This window comes from Ananas comosus, linkage group 7 (assembly GCF_001540865.1).
Source record: "Ananas comosus cultivar F153 linkage group 7, ASM154086v1, whole genome shotgun sequence".
In the NCBI taxonomy this organism is placed as follows: domain Eukaryota; kingdom Viridiplantae; phylum Streptophyta; class Magnoliopsida; order Poales; family Bromeliaceae; genus Ananas; species Ananas comosus.
This window is the reverse complement of record NC_033627.1, coordinates 6,125,561-6,146,150: the sequence shown is the minus strand read 5'-3', so window position 1 is coordinate 6,146,150 and position 20,590 is coordinate 6,125,561. Positions and strand designations below refer to the sequence as shown.

Sequence of the window (20,590 nt, the reverse complement as noted above, 5' to 3'; positions counted from 1 at the left end):
CAAGATGCATTTAGTTTCTTTCATCTAAATTTCAACTCAAACATATTTTAAAATTTTAAATTTTACAATCCTCCAATAATGGTTAAAAAATTATGTCGCCGAATCGCACAATAGATCCATCATAGCTACTGGATTTTGATTGAGTTAAAGTGGACTTCACAAATAAAAAATTAAACAAATTAACCAGTAAACTATACAAACCATCTTTAAAAATTTGAAGTGTTCAAACCAGTAAACCAAACAAGAATTTTTGGTTTGATTTGGTTTGATTTTCTACATCATTGGTTTGGTTTTGATTTTGATTTTCTAAAACCGAATTAAATCAGTTTGATATCAATTTATCTTAGTCTGAACCAAACCGCAGGATGCCTACCTTTATTCTTTATGATATATATACTCTATCCGGTGTTCACTCAAAATTTTTGTATACTCAAATTTGAGGTGGTCTTATGGTTTTCATCAAAGCTTTCTTGCCTCATAGTATTATCTATGATGTACAGCATTTAAACAGGCATGTATCGAGTATCGAATAGATTCCTTTTAATGAATAGATCCGATCGCAACTTTGAATATGGAATTCAAAGGGGTCAAATAGGAAATGATACTACTCTGAATCATATAACTGTAATGAAATATACGATCAACCAACATTTATCGAATTTGAAAAAGAGTCAGAAGAAATGGTTCGATCCTCTTCGAAAACTAGTCAATGATGACCCTCCATGGATTCGCCTATATAAGCCGCGGCTAGCGTTGCAAAAATAAGAGCTTGAATACCACTTGTAAATAATCCAAGAAACATGACAGGTAAAGAAACTACTGAAGGGACGAAAGAAACAAGAATTAAGTGGAAAAAAGCGCTCTTAGTTCAGTTCGTTAGAACGCGGGTCTAAACAATACTACTGGTGTTGGCAACCTCAGCTTCACATTGCTACTTCAAACTAAGTCTAGGGCATCAAAACAGCATAAGCTTAATGGAAGCAGCGGATATTATTAAATAACAAAGTGCAACAAATGGCGTAATAGATTAAATGTTCATTCAGTAATAGATTAAATGCTCATTCAATTATTACGGAAAACAAGGAAGAAAAATGTTGAGCAGAGAAACATATTAGGTGAAGATTTTCTTACAGAAGTCTAATTGGATCCTTTGAGAATACTGGCCAAATTGAGCTGAATAACATCTTTAGCTTTCTTGTCAAACGGATCCTCGCCCAAGTAAAGATCTAATATTGATCGGCACAAGAGCTTGCTCTGGATGCGGCCCACTTCCTTTCCATCAACTATGCAGACAAACAAAAACCAGAAAACATCACTCACAAAAGCCACTTTCTGCATATCAATAGGAATTATTCCCAAATGTGCACGACCTGATGCATCTTAGTAGTACATGAAGAGTTTCCGCAAGAAATATTACAGGGATACCTAGATAGTAGAGCAGATTGGACTTGGATCGTGAACTAGATCTAATGTCCGCCTCGCATATAAGGTTTTATTGTTGCTGGTTAATCATACAAATTACTGAGGCAAAAGAACCACCAGATACAACTCATTTCTGTCAATAATTCTAGAATCACTATAGTTTCATAGCCCAAAAGAGTTGTGAATCTTCAGTGCAAACTGATGGATATTCTCATTATTGGTGGCTATGTTGTCACTTGACTTGTACAATGGTCTCCAAGAGAGTCGCAGGCTACTCAAAAAATATTTTACTCGAGAGGTGAAGGTTTGTCATTACTATGTTTTATTTAATATGGTCTATGAATCATGAGATACATAGGCTTTCTCATGAACATTTTACGAGGAACATGGATGTTAGAATAGATAAGGGTGGGTAAAAAGCCATGGACGTAGAGAGTAAGAAAGAAGAGGCAGATGAATATCTGTTATAAAGGAGCTCGATATGTTTAAAAGGAGGTACTCAAGGGCAGCAGTGCAGCACCTATATGAAGGCCTATAGAAAAGGGGACCAATTCATAGAATCATCTCTGGACAAACTCCTTAAGAGGCTACTGAAGTACTTGATGATAACCAAATTAATCACCTGCAGCCTCGATAATTTCTAAATGAATGAGAATGAGAGATTCATTCAGATAAGCAAAGGACATCATTGTAACTGAATGGATGTCAGTCGATAACTGGTTAATGTTAAACCATGTCAAATACCTAGTATGGCATCAGCAAATATTTTTTGATGGGCGAGAGCGAGCTGTACCCAATATGGAAACTTTGCAGTGATTTTTAGTTTCCCCGAGGCCATAAGTATTCAATATGTCTCCTAGTTGTCAGAATTGTCGCCCCTATTTTGTACAGGTTGAGGTTGTGAAGAATCTACAAAGATGAGACATCAAACTTCATCGACCAACGGCTTTACTTTGTTGTTCTACTTAAAACAATAAAATGCATGGTAACAACACCCTTTCACTATCAAAAATTCCTCCATAAAAACAAACAAGTCTTTCACTTCAAAAATCGTCTTAATTTTTACCATGGATGTGGTAATCTATTGGCCACTATTTTGCTATGTTTTTTTGGTGTTAATGAATGGAATTCTTGAGAAACTTGAAGAGCCCATCATTTTCATTAAGGGGCCATTTGGTTTCACATAAAAATGTGAAAAAAAGTTTCCGGTGGAAAAAATTTACACTCTTTAGTATTTGGTTTGTATGAAAAGAAAAATAATTTTCCATCATGGTTGTTTGGTTGAAAAGAAAAGAAAGGAAAAGATAAATAGAAAACTATTATATATATTTTCTTCTACTCTATATATTATATATTATTGATATATAATAATTATCATACTACATATATTATTATAGTTTATGTTTATAAATGAAATATATTTGAAATATATTATACAATAAGTATGCAATATAATATATAATAGTATATATTTAATACTATAAAATAAATTACTATATAATTATAAATAATATTTATAAATAAAGTGTTATATAATAACATATTTATATAAAAATAAAATATCATCTTTATATATATATAGAGTCCGGCAACGATACACTTATGAGTACGATAGCCTCCTTACTTATAAGTCGTTTTTGATGATGAAGCTTCCAAATTGATGATCTATTCCGTTAAACATAATTTAAAACATTTAAAACTTCTAGAAATCACATTTCATAATTTTTTGATGTCATTTACCTTAAGATCAAAATATTTTAAAATTGATAATTTTTAATGGCCAGTATGGAATACTTGCTAATTTAATGGTGTAAAAGAATCAGAATTGGTTGAATTTTTTATAGAAGATTCTATTCACTATCTAAATAAAGTTCAATAACTCCGACCTTAAGTTGAAGAACCTGATCATCTATTTTTAGGAGGTCGTTCAATTTTGACCGTTCATTTTATGCTTGCTAGATAGACTTTAATATAGTTTTTGAAAAATTACGAAATTTAATTTCTAAAAATTTCAAATTCTCTACATTTAACGGTATGAATCGTCAATTCGGAAGCTCCATCATCAATTATAACTTATGAGTATAAAGGGGTCCATACTCATAAGAGTACAGTAGTCCTACTCTATATCTATATATTGAAAGAGGGAGAGAGAAGTTCACAGTCCACCGTGGACTCCCTCTCACGCATTCCACGAGGTGAAGTGGACCTCGTGGACTGCATATTTCCCCCCAAGAGCCGCATGTTTTTCCCCTCAAGTTTTCTTCTTCCGCTCGCTTTGAGCAGAAAACAAAAATCAATTTTTTCTGAGAATCTGTAAAAACTTTCTCCAAAAAATTTTTGTTTACAGACAACCAAACATTTGAAAACTACTTTTCAAGGGAAAAATAGTTTTCGGCCTTGAAAAGTAGTTTTCGGGGAAGTTTTGCAACGAACCAAACATACCCTGAGTGAAAATTTGATGTTCTTTATTCCTTATTAGCCACAACCATATGGTTGAACTTAGGATAGAGAAATTACAACACCTTTTCTGTCACTGTTCATCATTCCCCTTGGGACAAAATATAATTCTACAATATGATGGTTTGCTTGCAATTTTAATACTTGAAATTTGACAATGCATTCAACTATGTTTGGAGATTTTCAATGTAGAAAAAAAAAAATAGTCCTTGGAGAACGTTCCCAATTAAAATTAAACCTCTGTTAGCCTAGTGTATGAAAAACATAGCAACTCAACATTGGTCAAGATCCGCCATGAATCCTTCTAGTATATCTGTGCTTGGGTAATGCCTTTTTGAACACTACTCAAGATTACTGATAAATGTAATTCCACTTAATAATACAATGAAAATGCCCAAACAATTAAAACAGAACTAAACAGCTCGAGCATACGAAATAGCAAACCATAATAAACCAACTTACTTCTCGTTTGAAGAACATAGCCTTCTTCCCTTGAAAGTTCGATAACTGATCCCTTCGGTAGCTTGTATTCGTCGCTGAATAGGGACACAAAACTGCAACACAGCAAAATTTGCCTATGAGCTTTAGACTTGTGTCCACTACTCAATTTGAAAATAGAAATTTATTTAGCTTAGCAAACAATATCATGGGAATGAATTATATAAATGGAATCTCAATAACTATCAAGTAACAAATCGATTAAAAAGAGTATAAAACAGAGAACTTAAAAAGTCTCTGAAGAGTGCCTACAGTCTTCAATCCAGCAAGGATAAAAAATGCATCCTCGTAGAGAACGTGTGGTCTCTGTTTTAAATGATGTTTGGTAATGATGTCAACTCTAGATGGTTAGAAAACTTGTTTGGTAGTCACACTTTAATAGATAGGATTAGGCCAAACTACAAGAAATGTGAAAATGGAAAATACTTCAACAGATATTATATAATATTAATATTTTGAACAGAAAATTATGTCAGAATCCCTTGAACATCATTAAAACAGTAAGTCATCACCTGAACCTCAAAATGGTAAGAAGAAAACTAACTGCACAAACACTTGTTTCAATCAATCACCTAGCCCCCCTTTCCATCCATTTTTCTTAACAGACGTGAATCACACAAGTCAAATGACTCAACAGTCCTTGTCTAGGAATCCAAAATAACAGGGGTAAAATCTCAACTTTTTGAGGAGCACATGATAGTTTAGTGCTAGTGATTGCCAAATAATTTATGGAAATGGATAATCTGATTGTTTGAAACATCCAAATTGTTCTGCAATTTTTTTTTTATTTATACTTACAAAGTTTAAGTGGCAATTTGTAGTTGTGTTAAAGTCTAATGGTGCCTGCAAAATTTTCTCTTATTTAAGTTTCAGCAGGCGAATCATATAATAAGTGTGCACATTTGTTATTTTCTATAACTAAATAAAAGTTTGTCGATGCAGTGTTAACTTACTCAATTTACTACAGTAACTGTAAGAAAAATTCTGAAAAATATATCCTTAAGCTCATATGATGCATATTTTCAAGCTTTTTAATCATGGTACAAGTTTTAATCATAGTAATTAACTCGTCAAATTTTTTTCATTTTTGATTCTCTTTCTAGATCAAAAAGAAGAATCACTAGGTGAACAAGAAAATCAGGCTTTGTGTGAAGATGAAGACATATGTATTTGTAAATTAGGTTTACTTTTAAAATCTTAATTTTTAAAGATCTCCTTTGGGCTGAGTTCATCTTTTACTCAAGAATAACAGGAAAGATTTCTAGAACAGATCTCATTTGAGTATTCGGCACTATAAGATATAAACTGGATATAGTTTACTCTAGAAAATATGTGGTGCTGTCTATTTTTTTATTTTGCATTGTAAAACCTGAGGGAGCATGTTTTAAAAAGTTATTGGTGTTTGTCCTGCAACCTGTACTGAAGATTTGACTCTTCAGTAAGTTATTGGAAAACAGAAACACCTACAAGTGCAACCGCACGCACAAATTCGGATGCACAATCATACATGCACACATACACATATCATACATGCACACATAGACATCACACATGCAAATACATATATAAATGCACACGCATAGACCAATTAGCAGACATACATAAGGAAAATATACGCATGAGAAAGAGAGGCTAAAGTGCTTTCCAAAGAACCATGGCCTTTGAGCTTCCACCCAAAATTTGATGTTAGAGCATCAGAATTGGAATTTCACATTATTAGACCTGATCAAGAGTATTGAAGATTTTGGAAACAAAAAAAAAGTCGCTATTTATAAAATAAATTTAAACCGCATCAAGTTTACAAGAAAAAATAAATGGTGTAAATTGAACAAGTTTATTAAGATAGATGTGTAGCATCCTTGACTTAAAATTCAGTCTTATATTCGGTTCTACAGGGTTAAAATTTGAAATGGTATCTAGAAAAAATTCAACTATTTAATAATCCTACACCATAAAACTAACAAACAACTTATACCACCCACTAGGCCTTGCGCCTTTTCGTATGTATGAGTTGATGAACATAACTGAATTTTTTTATCAAAAGTAGTAAGATGAGTTATTTGCTTCTCTTCACTAAAGATGCAGAGATTGTAGAACATATTGTGACAAAGTGATCAGATAGTGTGCAACCATTCATCCTATGAAGTGATAGTTAAGTTGTCCTTACAAAAGCCCTCCTATAGTAAGAGTTGGAAGGAAAAAAAATGTCATTTACAATTATAGACAAGCAAGATTCTGACCTTCTAAAGGTAAAGGAATATACAATGAGTGGTCCCTCCAACAGAATGGAAGTTGCTTGCGAGCATAGCAAAATAATACAACTAGAAAGAATTTAATGTACAAAATTACCTTTTTAGTAGTTCTTTGTTGTCTGATCTGCCAAATTTCTCAAGCCTGCTTCGTACACTTTTCTCAAACGCACTACGTACTGAACGAATACTTAGTTTTCCATACACTATTTGGAGCCTAACTGTCATGCATAGATCACTCTCCAAAACATCAGCAATGAACTCCTTATTTTCTTTCAGTTCAGGGACCGAGAGCGCTCCATATTTTTCTCTTAACTTTTTCACCTCACTATCATCAGCATAAACACCTGTGGTAATGGCAAACTCCAACATAACAAGAAAGATATATAACGATTGAAGTGGCGCAAGGATAAAATAGTTTAAATCAAACCTACCGGTACAATTAGAGGTTAATATAGGTTAGATCAAGTCACTTGAAGAAAGAATTAGAAGGTTATCACAACTTATTGGCAAGTAACATTAGTAACAGTATACACCGACGAAGAGGTGTAATGAGATCAATAATTGGTTGATGAGCATATTCATATGGTAGCGGTTGAGAAGCAAAATGAATAAATGATGGAACAAGAAAGGATCATGAATAGAAACAAAAACAATCTATAGATATATTAAATCCTGAGTTTTACTGTGGCCGACGTGTCGACTTCTCAGCGCCCCCCTCTCTACCGTTCCCTCTCACTCACCTTTGGTCCCTTCCCTCTCTCCCACCCACGATTCTCTCTCTCTCTCTCTCTCCCACCCCCGATTCCTGCCCCCTCTGGATCCGCAAAGCCCGCAAGGTGCGGGCAGTTGTCCCCTCTCCTCGCCTCCTTCCCCTGTCGCTCCGCAGGGCGCAGAGGTCCTGCAGATCCGCAGCTCGAGCGGGCCCGCCCACGCTGCCATGTGCGTGCGACCCGCGCCTGGAGCACGCTCACGCCCCTCGCGCGCCGCCCCATTCTAGATCTGCAGATCCTGCAGATCTCTCTCTCCCCAATCCCGCCTCTTATCTCTCTCCGATCTCTTTTCGATCTGCGAGGATCTTCTTCTCCTCCTCCCCCTCGCCATCACGCGAACGATCGGAGAAGCTTGCAGGCCCCCGCGCCCTCTTCCTAGCGCTTCTCTTCGGTGCCCTGCCGTGCATCTGCGATCCCTTCCCTCTCTCCCACCCACGATTCCCTCTCTCTCAACCCTGATTCCTGTCCCCTGTGCCTTCGCACAGCCCGCAAGGTTCGGGAGATGAAGCGAGAGACGTAAGCATTCTTCACCACTTAGCACAAATTACCTATTCACAGTTTTATAAATTAAGGGCTTTTTTGCAAATAGCCCCTTGAGCAATTTTTATTTTAAAAATAGCCCTATCAAAATTAAAATTACAAAAATGGCCCTGTCTCTGCCACGCAGGCGCCACGTCAGCGCCACGTGGGCAGGGCTGGGGCCAGGGTATTAAGTTGAACACGGTGAATTATTCACCGTGTCTAAATACTGTGAATGGTTCACCGTGTTTCTTACGTATTTTTTGTATATTGAAAAGTGGAATAAGGAGTAGGGATGTCAATAAGTATGGATATCCGAAATATTATCCGAATCCAAACCCGAATAAATTATATATATATATACGTAATTTATTTTTGTTTATTTATACAATATATAAAATATTTAATAATTTTTATTTCTTAGATCTTCATCCAACGGTATAGATTTTTAAAACCCGCTGGGTTGGATGAAGATCTAAGGAATAAAAATTATTAAATATTTTATATATTGTATAAATAAACAAAAATAAATTATGTATATATATATATATATAATTTATTCGGGTTTGGATTCGAATAATATTTCGGATATCCATAACTATTGACATCCCTACTCCTTATCCCACTTTTCAATATACAAAAAATGCGTAACAAAAAATACGTACTAAACATAGTGAACCATTCACCGTGTTTGAACACGGTGAATGGTTCACCGTGTTCAACTTAACACACGGGTCCAGCCCTGCCCGCGTGGCGCTGACGTAGCGCCTGCGTGGCAAGCCTAGGGCCATTTTTGCAAATTAAATTTTGACAAGGCTATTTTTAAAATAAAAATTTGTCAGGGGTCTAAATGCAAAAAAAGCCCATAAATTAACTGTTCACAGTTATATAGCTTTCTGCAATTAGTATTATCCCAAATGGAGGAATATAATTGTCGAACTGTAATAATAGAAAATATCTTTTCTCATATAGGTTATCAAGGAAAAAGATGGAAATGCTTCAGTCACTGAAGTTCTATGTATCAAGAACTAGACTTATTATCTGTAATCTGCAAAGACAATGACACCAGAGGAGGTGAAGAAACTTTGCAGAGATGCAGTCCTTTTGCGTGCCTCCAAACAAAACCCTGTCATACAAAAGGTATATGCAATTTTGGCTTTTGAATTTTTATATGTTGCTTATTGTATACTGACTTCTTTTAATACCTTAATCAGGTAAAGCTTTTGACGGACGAAAAGAAGGGAACAGTTTCTGTGAAGAAACATTCACGTGGTGTAGCTTTTGTTGAATTTAAAGAACACAAGCATGCAATTGTCTGTCTGAGGGTTCTGAACAACAATCCTGGTTATCATTTTCTTCTGTACCTTTCTTGGATTTTTGTTGTACTATCCATGCATAGATAGCTGCAATATGTTTCCTTGACTTTCCCCCCCTTTTAAATTGTTAATTTAGTTTTATGGCTTTCAACATGCATTAATCATTTCAATATTGAGGAAGATAAGCCAATGAAAAACATGCAAAATTAGTGAATAATGCATATTATTGCTGTTATTAGAGAATTTTTTGACGGAGATAGTTATGATTTTTGGAGCATCCGAGATGAAACCCTCTTTCTGTCACAAGACTTGTGAGATTTGGTAGAAGGCGGCTACGAAGAACTACCAAATCAAGAAGCATTTGCAACATGGACTCAAGCAAAGCAAGATGAACATAAGGAGAACAAGAAAAAGGATGCAAAAGCTCTACTTTTCATCCAACAGGGGGTAAGTAAAAACTATATTTCCTAGAATTTTGTGTGCAACTAAATCAAAAGAAGGTTGGAAAAATTTAAAAAAAGAGTTCCAAGGCTCCGACAAAATCATCACTATTAAGCTTCAATTATTATAGTGTGAGTTTGATAATTTAGCCATGAAAGATAATGAAATTTGAGGATTCTTATTTCTGAATTCTGGTAGTACTGTTGGTGCGATTATGGATTCTAAATTCGAACCTTTTATATGCATAAAAAATGTTGATGCAATTCAGATCAGAGTTGGGAATTCTGAACCTTTATATGCATCAAATAGTTCGACGCAATTCAGAATTCCAAATTCTGAAATCCAAATGTAGAATTAACGTAGGGAATTCATAATTCAGCTAGGCAATTTAGGAATCTCGAATCCAGGATTAAAGTAGGCAATTCAGAATTCAGCTAGGCAAATCCGAATTCCATGAAGAAGGTAGGGCAATTGCTCTTGAATGTTCCCATGCTATGATGACCTTCCTCTTAAATGTCAAATGGTTGTGATACTTAAGAGCTGACCGGACTTTCAATGTTAAATGGTTGCGATAATTAAGAGCGGACCGGACTTTCTTGGTTGGTGGTGGGTGTACTTTGGACGGCCTACTTTGTGGGCAACCAGTTGCTCTTATTTGTGCTAAGAATACTGTTGGTGTGCGTGTGGGTCCTCGCTCAGTTAGCACAACTGGCCAACCAGAGCTCAGTTTCTGGTTTATTGGATTGGAGTCCGGCTTCTACACTCTTACACAAAGTTTCTTCCTCAGTTTATGATCTGTTCCTACTTTGTTACTTCGCTATGTAGCTATGAAAAACCCGCTTCATCCTCCCAGAATTCAGAATCCTACCCTTTTATATCCATCAAATGTCTTGACGGAATTCAGAGTTGTGAATTATGAATTTCGATTCCAGAATCCAGCTAGGTAATTCAGAATTCAGTTATGCCATTCGGAATTCCATAAAGAAGGTGAAGCGGTTGCTCTTGAATGTAATGAGAGTTTAGCTTTCCTATTTTTATGCTATGATGACCTTCCCCTTGAATGCCGAATAATTGCAATAAGTGAGAGAGGTCTGGACCTTCTTGGTTGGTGATGGGGGTGCTTTGGATGGCCTACTCTGTAGGCAACCAGTTGGTCGCATTTGTCCTCGGAATACTTTCGATGTGCATACGGGTTCTTATGCAGCTAGCAGTACTAACATAGTAGGCTCAGGTGCCAACCAAATAATGTTTGATGACTAGGGGATTCTGAGCAAACTATATTTATTTTCCCTATATTTTTCGTGGGATTTCGAATTGTCTAGCTGAATTCTGAATTGCGGATTTCAAAATTTGGAATTCTGAATTGCGTCGAACTATTTGATGCATATAAAAGTTTAGAATTCCCAATTCTAATCTGAATTGCATCAACATTTTTTATGCATATATATAAAAGGTTCGAATTTAGAATCCATAATTGCACCAACAGTACTTCGAGAATTCAGAAATAAGAATCCTCAAAGTTTGGAATTCTATATAATAGAATCTTTTCGAAAGGAATTGCTAGCACGATCAAATGACTTGCGATATACAACCGAAGCCCATTGAATGAAAAACTGTAGAAAACAAATCGATGTGCAAAAAAAAAGAAATGCAAGTAAATTAAAAAACGAATGAATAAAATAAAACTTGGACGGAACCAACAGTTGATAGCAGTATAAGTGTGAAGGCAGCCATTCCTCTAGGCATTCAGAAGTGAGGATTCAGAATTGCAGCAGGATGTTTGATGCATATAAAAGTTTAAAATTTAGAATTCTGATTTCGACTGCATCAAGATATTTGATGTATATAAAAGTCTAGAATTGAGAATTCAGAATTGCATCAATGCTATTCCAGAATTCATAATTCTGAATTCTGAAACGTTACAATTACATAGAAAAAATTAGAATTATATATATTATAAAAAAAAAGAAGTGGTTAAGTATTTTCCCATAGTAGAAACTAATGCATTTGGATGAAAATTGCGTGTGAAAGAATATATAGCTTATCCAAAACTCATTCATGTAGACAAAATAGCATTTGGCAGATGTAGAAGTTGCATTGTTAGTTAAAATGTGGAGCACATTGGGGAGTTATATGTTCTTTATGTATTGGCTTATGCTCATAGGAAAGAATATAGGGCTTATCCAAAACTTTGTCCGCTGAGGCATGGCAGAGCAACGCTCTGTATTCCTTAGTTTGGAAGTATTCATATTCCTTAGTTTGGAAGTATTCTGCTTGCACAGTGGTTTTGGATGTGAATTTTGAAGTTTAATAGACTTTACTACTTATCATATGTGGCCGTTAATGTTGTGATTTATGATGTAACACTCTGCTTGCATGATAGTTTTGCATGTGATGACGTTCCTTGGGTTTTACTTTTTTGTCTGCATAGTTTGGAAATCATTGTACTATATAGATTAGTAGAATTCTTATTAATCGGTTCACAGTCGTGTTTTTTTAAAAATGTTTTGTTTTCGTCTCTTGCAAGATGGTACCTTTATATTTCATTTCATTTACTTACTCTGAGTACCAGTGAGATGAAGGAAGTCTCTTTAAGCTAGACATTTTACATTTTTTCCTTTACCTTACAGATTGAGAAAAACAATTATGTTGCTTCTTTGTTTGTTACCATGCTGGAATTAATTGTCTTGTTTTGGCTCTGTTGTAGTTTACATTTACACTCTCTACACTTTTTTTGCTATTACGATGATTGATAGGTAGTTTTATATAGTTTTTACCGATTTTTGCTTACTCAAATGTAAGGTCTTGATATTACAAAGAGCTCTATTATGAGACTATTTTTTATATATTCTATTTATATTTTCTGCTTTTTGCTCTTGCATTGTGTGGAAATCATTGTAGTATATAGATTAGTAAAGTTTTTATTAATCGGCTCGCAGTTGTGTTTTTTAAAAAAAGTTTTGTTTGTGTCTCTTGCAAGATGGTATCTTGATATTTCATTTCATTTGTTTACTCTGAGTACGGGTGAGTTAAAGGAAGTCTCTTTACACTACACATTTTATTTTTTTTTCTTTACCTTACAGATTGAGAGGAAAAGATATGTTGCTTCTTTGTTTGTTGCCATGGTGAAATTAATTGTCCTCTTTCGACGCTGTTGTAGTTTACATTTACACTCTCTACACTTTTTTGCTACTATGGTGATTGATAGGTAGTTTTATACAGTTTTTTTATTTTTGCTTGACTCAAATGTAAGATCTTGATATTACAAAGAGTCCTGTAATGACACTCTTTTTTTAATATTCCATGTATATTTTTTGCCTCCTTTTTTATTCGTTGGTTCTTCATTCACTTCCTGCCTCTTCCTATGTGAGTTCAAAGGTTATTGGTTATTTATAATAGAGTATATTTGGTTCTGAAGAAGAAAGGTATATTCGGCTTTACCTGTGTGTGCAAGTCTTCAATGATCAGGGCAGTTTGAGCAGACTATATTAAGTAGACCCACTTAATTCTACCTTTTATATACAGCGAATATCTTAATGCAATTCAGAATTCAGAATTTTGAATTCCAATTCCAGAATTCAGCTAGGTAGTTCAGAATTCAGCTAGGCCATTCGGAATTCCAAGAAGAATGTGAAGCGGTTGCTCTTGAATGTAATCAGAATTTAGCTTTCCTATTCTTATGCTATGATGACCTTCCCCTTGAATGTCAGATGGTTGATGATTGAGAGAGATGCGGACCTTCTTGGTTGGTGATGGGTGTACTTTGGATGACCTATTCTTTAGGTAACCAGTTGCTCTTATTTGTATTCGGGATATTGTCGATGTGCATGTGGGTTCTTATGAAGTTAGCAATCAAGGTTTAAAGTGCCGTGGCACGGGGGCGTGCCGTTACAGCCCTGGCACGGTACTGCACGGGCACGCTTGCGTGCCGACACGTGGCACGCTTGCGTGCCGACAGATACGCACGACCTCCTACTGGCACGCTTTGGCACGGATTTTTTTTCAGTTTTTTTGATTCCAATAAACTTATAATATTATTTTGAAAGATTTAAATAAATAATTATTTATATTTGCTATATANATTTGCTTTGACCTGTGTGCATGTGACTATGGGCCACACCAAACTAATCAACCAAATGCTAAAGAAAAAGACAAAAAAAAAAAGAAAACAAAGGCTGTGGGCATGTGATAGATGCCTACAGCAAAAATAGATCCAAAGAGAAAAAAAAAAAAAAAGCAAAAGCTCCTATTAATAAAAAAAAAAAAAAATACCTTAAAAAAAAAAAAAAAAGGTGGCACGGGGCATGTGCCGAGGCACATGGGGGGGTCCGAGACCCTCCCTGTGCCGTGCCCCCTTCTTGGGGGCACGGCACGGCACGCCCCGTGCCGCACGGCACGGGGCGGCACTGTGTTCCTTGGTTGAGAGTGTGAGAAATGAGAGGAAATAAGCTCTCTCCACTCCTATACACTCAACTCATGGCAAAATTGCCAAAAACCCCTCAAACAATGCTTCTTTGTGCACAGCCCGCGCAGGGCGTTTTCGGGCTACAGGGACCGGTCCTTGGATGAGGGAGGGACCGGTCCCTCATCCAAGGACCGGTCCCCGTAGGTATCAATTTCCAGACTTAGCCAAATTTCAGCCTTTTTCGTTTTCGCTCCGTTTTCGCTCGTTTTCGCTCGTTTAGCCTCCGATTCTTTTCAAATCGAACCGAGACTCTCCAAACATGTTTTCGAGCATGTTTTCATCATCTTTTCATCCACGTTAATGCCGGATTTAGTCCATGATCCAACATAGCCTTTCGGGTTCCGTTTTCGCGCCTACGCGCTCCGAAAACGCCCGAATGCTTCCAAACTTCACCGGAACCATTCCAATAGCTCTCCAAACCAATATAAACCGTAACTTCATTATTTTAGAAGTCCGTTACCTTACAGTCCCCTAGTCATAAAACATTATTAGTTTGGCGCCGAGGTCGGCTTGGCTAGTAGCATTAACTGCATAAGAACCCACATGCACACCGAAAGTATTCCTAGTACAAATAAGAGCAACTGGCTACCTATAGAGCAAGCCGTCCAAAGGACACCCATCACCCCATGACCATCCAAGAAGGTGCCTATAGAGCAAGCCGTCCAAAGTACACCCATCACCCTATGACCATCCAAGAAGGTCGGGCCTTCCTTAATTACTGCAACTATTTGACATTCAAGAAGAAGACTATCATAGCATAGGAATTCAGAATTCAGCTAGGCAATTTGGAATTACACGAAAAATATAGGGAAAACAAAATTACTGTGCTCATACTCCCCTAGGCATTAATTGCTAACAAGGAACACAGTGCCGCCCCGTGCCGTGCGGCACGGGGCGTGCCGTGCCATGCCCCCAAGAAGGGGGGGTCTCGGACCCCCCCCATGTGCCTCGGCACATGCCCCGTGCCGCTCGAGACAAAGCGGCACGAGTGCATGTGCCGCGGCACAGTGCCGCCCCCGTGCCACCTTTTTTTTTTTATTTTTTTTTGGCTTTTGTTTTTTTTTTTTGCTTTTGCTTTTGCTTTTTTTTTTTCTCTTTGGATCTATTTTTGCTGTGGGCATCTATCACATGCCCACAGCCTTTGTTTTCTTTTTTTTTTGTCTTTTTCTTTAGCGTTTGGTTGATTAGTTTGGTGTCGCCCATAGTCACATGCACACAGGTCAAAGCAAATTTTTTTTTTTTGTCTTTTTCTTTGCCATTTGATTAATTGGGTTGCTGTGGGCATCATATCACATGCCCACAGTGTAATTTACTTTTGTCGTCTTTTTGTTTGGCCTTTGGGTAACTCAAAGGCTGTATAATGCAAAGGCTCCGAGTGTGAGATTATAAATTCATGCAAACCCGCCTCCTAACCTCTGCACGAATCTTTCTTTCCTTCGTATTCTTTCTTCCCCTTTCTTTCTTTTGCCGGTGCTTAGCAACCTTAGCTATCTTCTCCTCTCTTTTTTTTTTTTTTTTTCAGTTCTTACATATCTTCCTAAAATTATTTGTCCTCTTTCTTTCGTCGCTTGAAAAGAAGTCGCTTGAAAAGAAGGCAAGGACATCTCATATCGCAGATTTGCTTATTAGGTAAGTCAAAAAAAATTATAATTTAAATTTTTTATTTATAAATATAGCGGCTAATTTTTAATTGACATATCTGATCCAACACAGACATCCACTTTCTTTGAGCAAATTATTTTATCAAAATTTCTCGCACTGTGAAGCGTTCGGCGAATCAGGGTAAACAACATCAATTATAATTTCTTTTTTTGCATCATAAGATATAAAATATTGATAAAATTAAAAGCCAAATGAAATCAATTGATATTTAAGTTTATTTAATTTATTTGTCATTTCGTTTTATCTGTTATAATATTCTATAATTTTATCTGTTATAATTTTTTCAAACTTATCAAAAAATAAAATAAAAACAAAAGAATTTTCAAATTTGGTACTTAGTAGATATGATACCTTTTTCATCATATCGTTCTTTTTTTTATTTTTCTGGAATAGATTTTATTTTATTTGTTTGTATGTCAATAATTATAGATCATAATGGCACCTAAACGATCAGAAGATTATGGTTGGCAACATGGACAAATGATTGATACGAATAGGTTTCATTGGAAGTGCAATTATTGTAATATGGTCGGAATGGGCGGAGGTGTCACTCGCCTAAAGAAACATATTGCTGGGGGTTTTTCTGAAGTATCAAACTGCCCTAAAGTCCCTCAGGAAATAAGACATGCAATGAAAATTGAGTTAGAATCTTCAAAATTAGCAAAAAAGAAAGTAAGAGATGATCGAGATGAACTAGATAAACGAGCGGCAGAATATCCCCCTATTGACCCATATGAAGGTATAGGTGATGAATTAGATGCTGATACTAGAGCTGCCATGGAAGCATCTGCACAAGAAAGATGGCAGCAAGATGAAGTCCAACGACATAGAGCACAATTTGGACGGTCTCAGTTTGATGCCGGTGGTGGGTCTGGGTCTGGGTCTGCACAATCTGGTTTAGCTCGCAGTGGTTCTGTTAGCCGTTTGTTCGACAGATTTAAAAAAGGACCAAAAGAAAAAAGTGGAAGACATCCAAATATTATAGATATAGACCCAATGGCCATTCCACACTCAGATGCTCAACAGCAACGTATAGATACAATGTTAAAAAAAGATAAAAAAGGTAGAATTGGTAGAGCTATAGCAAAGTTTTTTCACTTTAGTCATATTCCTTCCCATGCAGCAAGTACTCCATATTATAGATCAATGATTGCTACCATACAAAAAGAGGGTCAAGGAGTTGAACCTCCAACACCGTATGAGCTCTCTAACAAATATCTTGACGCCGAGGTCAATGATATTCATGAATGGGTAAAAAACTTAAAACAACTGTGGGAGATGTATGGTGTGACATTGATGTGTGATAGTTGGACAGGACCAACAAAAATGAGCATTATAAATTTTTTAATTTATTGTAATGGCAAGGTGATATTTCACAAATCAATCGATGCAACCGGTCGATTTGAAGATGCTGACTATATATATGCATTATTGGAACAAGTTTTACGTGAGGTTGGTGAGAAATGTGTGGTACAAGTTATATCGGACAATGGTGCAAATTTTAAGAAAGCTGGCAAACTATTAATGCAAAGGCATCCCCATTTATTTTGGACTCCTTGTGCAGCGCATTGCATCAACCTAATGATGTCTGACTTTGGTGAGATAAATCGGGTGAAAAAAACTGTACATACTGCACAACGTATATCTAAGTACTTGTATAATCATCTTTGGGTCCATGCTTTAATGGTGAAATTCACAGGACGAGAACTCGTACGTCCTGGTATTACACGATTTGCAACAAATTTTATTGCTCTAAACAGTATCCTTCAAAATAAAAATGGATTAAAGTCCATGTTTGCATCAGATGAATGGCAAACATCTCGTTATGCCTCCACGGCTGATGGAAAATCGATTGAGCAAATAATTATGTCTACCAAGTTTTGGGATTATGTGAAAGAGATTGTTGATATTGTGGAGCCGCTATATGTGGTCCTCCGTTTAGTGGATCAGGAAAAAATACCTCAAATGGGACATGTTTATTATAAACTGAGGATGGCTAAAGATAATATTAAAAAAAATAATCCACTACGGTGCCAATCTTTTCTAAAAATTATTGACAGACGTTGGGACGTCCAGATGAGCCGGGATCTACACTTAGCAGGTAAGTTAGATAAATTATAACAAAACTATTTATTACTGATTGTTCATTAGTAGTCTTGTATTGATGATGAAGTGATTTCTTTCTTAATGATAGGTTATTATCTTAATCCGTCATACCATCATCGTTATAATCTTGGATTTGATGATGAACTGTTGAAGGCATTACGAAACGTTATCAATAGATTGGAGAGGGATCCAACACATGCTGCTCTTGCCATAAGTGAGGTATAATATTTTTTCAATGTATTATTAGTTTGCTAGATGTTAATATGCTGATTTCTGATTATTATACTACCATAATAAAGGGAAAAATATTTCGTGAATCCTCTGGAACTTTTGGTGAAGCGGGTGCAATTAACGGAAGACACAATACCGATCCCAGTAAGTAACTCCATAATTTGGACAGTTTACAGCTGATGATAAATCTTATTTGATATATTTTTAACTTTTAATTGTACAGCTGAGTGGTGGCTACAATATGGTGGATCGGCAAAGCACTTAAAAAAGATTGCTGTGCGTGTCTTATCACAAACAACAACGTCTAGTGGATGTGAACGCAACTGGAGCACGTTCGCACTTATACATACCAAAGTGCGTAACCGATTAGCGTACGCTCGATTAGAGAAGCTAGTTTATGTCCACTATAATATGAGGCTCCGTTTAAGATGCATGCAAGAGGAGTATGATAAGGAAAAGGTATTAAAAACTTATGATCCCTTGGATGCAAGTTTTATCAATGATGAATCAGACCCCGTACTTGATTGGCTACAAGATAGAGACAATCAAGAAGACCCATTACTCGATGAGCCTGGAGATCCACCACGACCATTCAGAATAATTGCTGATGAAGCAGGAATTAGTGATGCTGAAAGATGGGCTGACGAGAACATAGGAAGCTCTCAAGGTAATGTGCAAGAACAAGCGGCTTTGGACGAAGAATCCCAAAATCCTGCACGTGACTCTGATGCGGAATTCGAACGTCTTATGCAAGGACCTGGATATGGTCGTTCACGTCGTACTCAGAGTCAATCTGGAAAGGAGAAAACGTCTTATACTGCAAAAAGGCCTTCAACGACAGTCCGAAGTGGTAAGAGTAAAAAAAGTATGACATCGATGGATCCATTAGATGCAGCTGATGCACTCCCACAAGATAATGATAGTGATACATCGACACCAGCAGATTCTGGATTACCACAGTCTAAAGATGAATGTAGTGATGATGATGATACCACTAATAGCAGTGAGGATGGTGGCGACTTCATTCCACCAACACAACAGGAGAGTGGAGGTGGTGGTGGCCTTATATTTACTGAAGAGCAAAACTTCACACATGCCACTCAAGATGCTGATCATGGGTCTCGACCACGTCAAACATCCGGAATGGTATATGACCGTCGAAAAGGTAGGAGGTCCTCACAACAAGATTATGGGGAGATGAGAGAAGGTTTGGAGGCAATATCAACTAGACCTCCACGAAGGGATGATACTTTGCAAACACAGTTTGATAGTACTTCAATATCATCGCATCCCTCATATCGACATGGTCTATATGGAGAGATATTTGATTATGATTCATCAATTTATGGCACTCAGAGTGAATCCCAATCCATCCCTGGACATAGTGAAAGCTCATACGGCGAATCTACATCCACTCATGCATATCCACATTATGGTTCTTCTTTTCCATACAATCCATATCCTTATGATGCTTCAGTTTATATGCCGCAGATGACTGTTGTCCATTATATCCACGATCCAGTTGCATATGCAAATTATCTCCGACAATACAATGACCTATATCGGGAATATATGACTTTCTCACAATACCAGCAATACTTATATCAACATTGTCATATAAATCTTGTATCTGCAACTGACAGTATGCCATATGATCAAGCGCGACAATCTATGTGGAATTAAGCAGTCATCTCTATGTAAAGATGTAAATTTAAATAATTATTATACTTGTGAATTTTATTATTGTATTTTAATTTTTATTCTACATCAGGTATAATTGTATTTTACTTACAAAAAGCTTATATGCATGTTAATTGATGAGTATAATAAGGTATATATAGCAAATATAAATAATTATTTATTTAAATCTTTCAAAATAATATTATAAGAGTTTATTGGAATCAAAAAAACTGAAAAAAATCCGTGCCAAAGCGTGCCAGTAGGAGGTCGTGCGTATCTGTCGGCACGCAAGCGTGCCACGTGTCGGCACGCAAGCGTGCCCGTGCAGTACCGTGCCAGGGCTGTAACGGCACGCCCCCGTGCCACAGCACTTTAAACCTTGCTCTCAACCCTAAGCAAACATCTCTCTCTCTCTCTAAGCTCTCCCTCTCTCTCTCTAGAAGTGGATCAAGAGGAGAGGAATTTGGAGGAGATTGAAGCAAAGAAGTTGGGCTATCATCTTCTTCACCTCCTTCTTCACCATTGGAGGAGCTTAAGAGGTAAGCTTTGGTAGCAACAATGGTCGATCTCTTAGGGCTTGGTTTTTATACCCTATAAATGGATTTAGATGAATCCTAGGATGCCAAATAAATGATAAATGCATGAATCATGAGAAGAAATGGTGATTTCTTGGTTGTGTAGCATCTAGGGCTCATAAAAGGGGGTTTTTGTAAATGTTAGGGTTTAATCTAAATTAACCCTACATAAACCTAATTGCTAGGTACACGAACG

General features: G+C 36.6%; 2 protein-coding genes across 2 annotated transcripts in view; one reads left to right on the top strand and one right to left on the bottom strand.

Moving 5' to 3' along the window:
- The window catches only part of LOC109712547 (fatty-acid-binding protein 1), a 32,422-nt gene continuing 12,803 nt past the window's right edge, over positions 972 to 20,590 (bottom strand). Inside the window, exons 2-4 of the mRNA XM_020236154.1 lie at positions 6,727 to 6,973; positions 4,342 to 4,433; positions 972 to 1,283 (exon numbers count right to left, since the gene is read on the bottom strand). Of these exons, the coding sequence (XP_020091743.1) occupies positions 1,138 to 1,283; positions 4,342 to 4,433; positions 6,727 to 6,973 (485 nt within the window). The 3' untranslated portion in view covers positions 972 to 1,137. The remainder of the gene's footprint in view (positions 1,284 to 4,341; positions 4,434 to 6,726; positions 6,974 to 20,590) is intronic.
- LOC109712546 lies at positions 15,588 to 19,893 on the top strand. Its single transcript, XM_020236152.1, has 5 exons — positions 15,588 to 15,769; positions 16,232 to 17,903; positions 17,997 to 18,127; positions 18,208 to 18,283; positions 18,363 to 19,893. Exons 2-5 carry the CDS (start codon positions 16,238 to 16,240, stop codon positions 19,820 to 19,822), a joined length of 3,333 nt encoding a protein of 1,110 aa, XP_020091741.1. The 5' UTR covers positions 15,588 to 15,769; positions 16,232 to 16,237; the 3' UTR covers positions 19,823 to 19,893.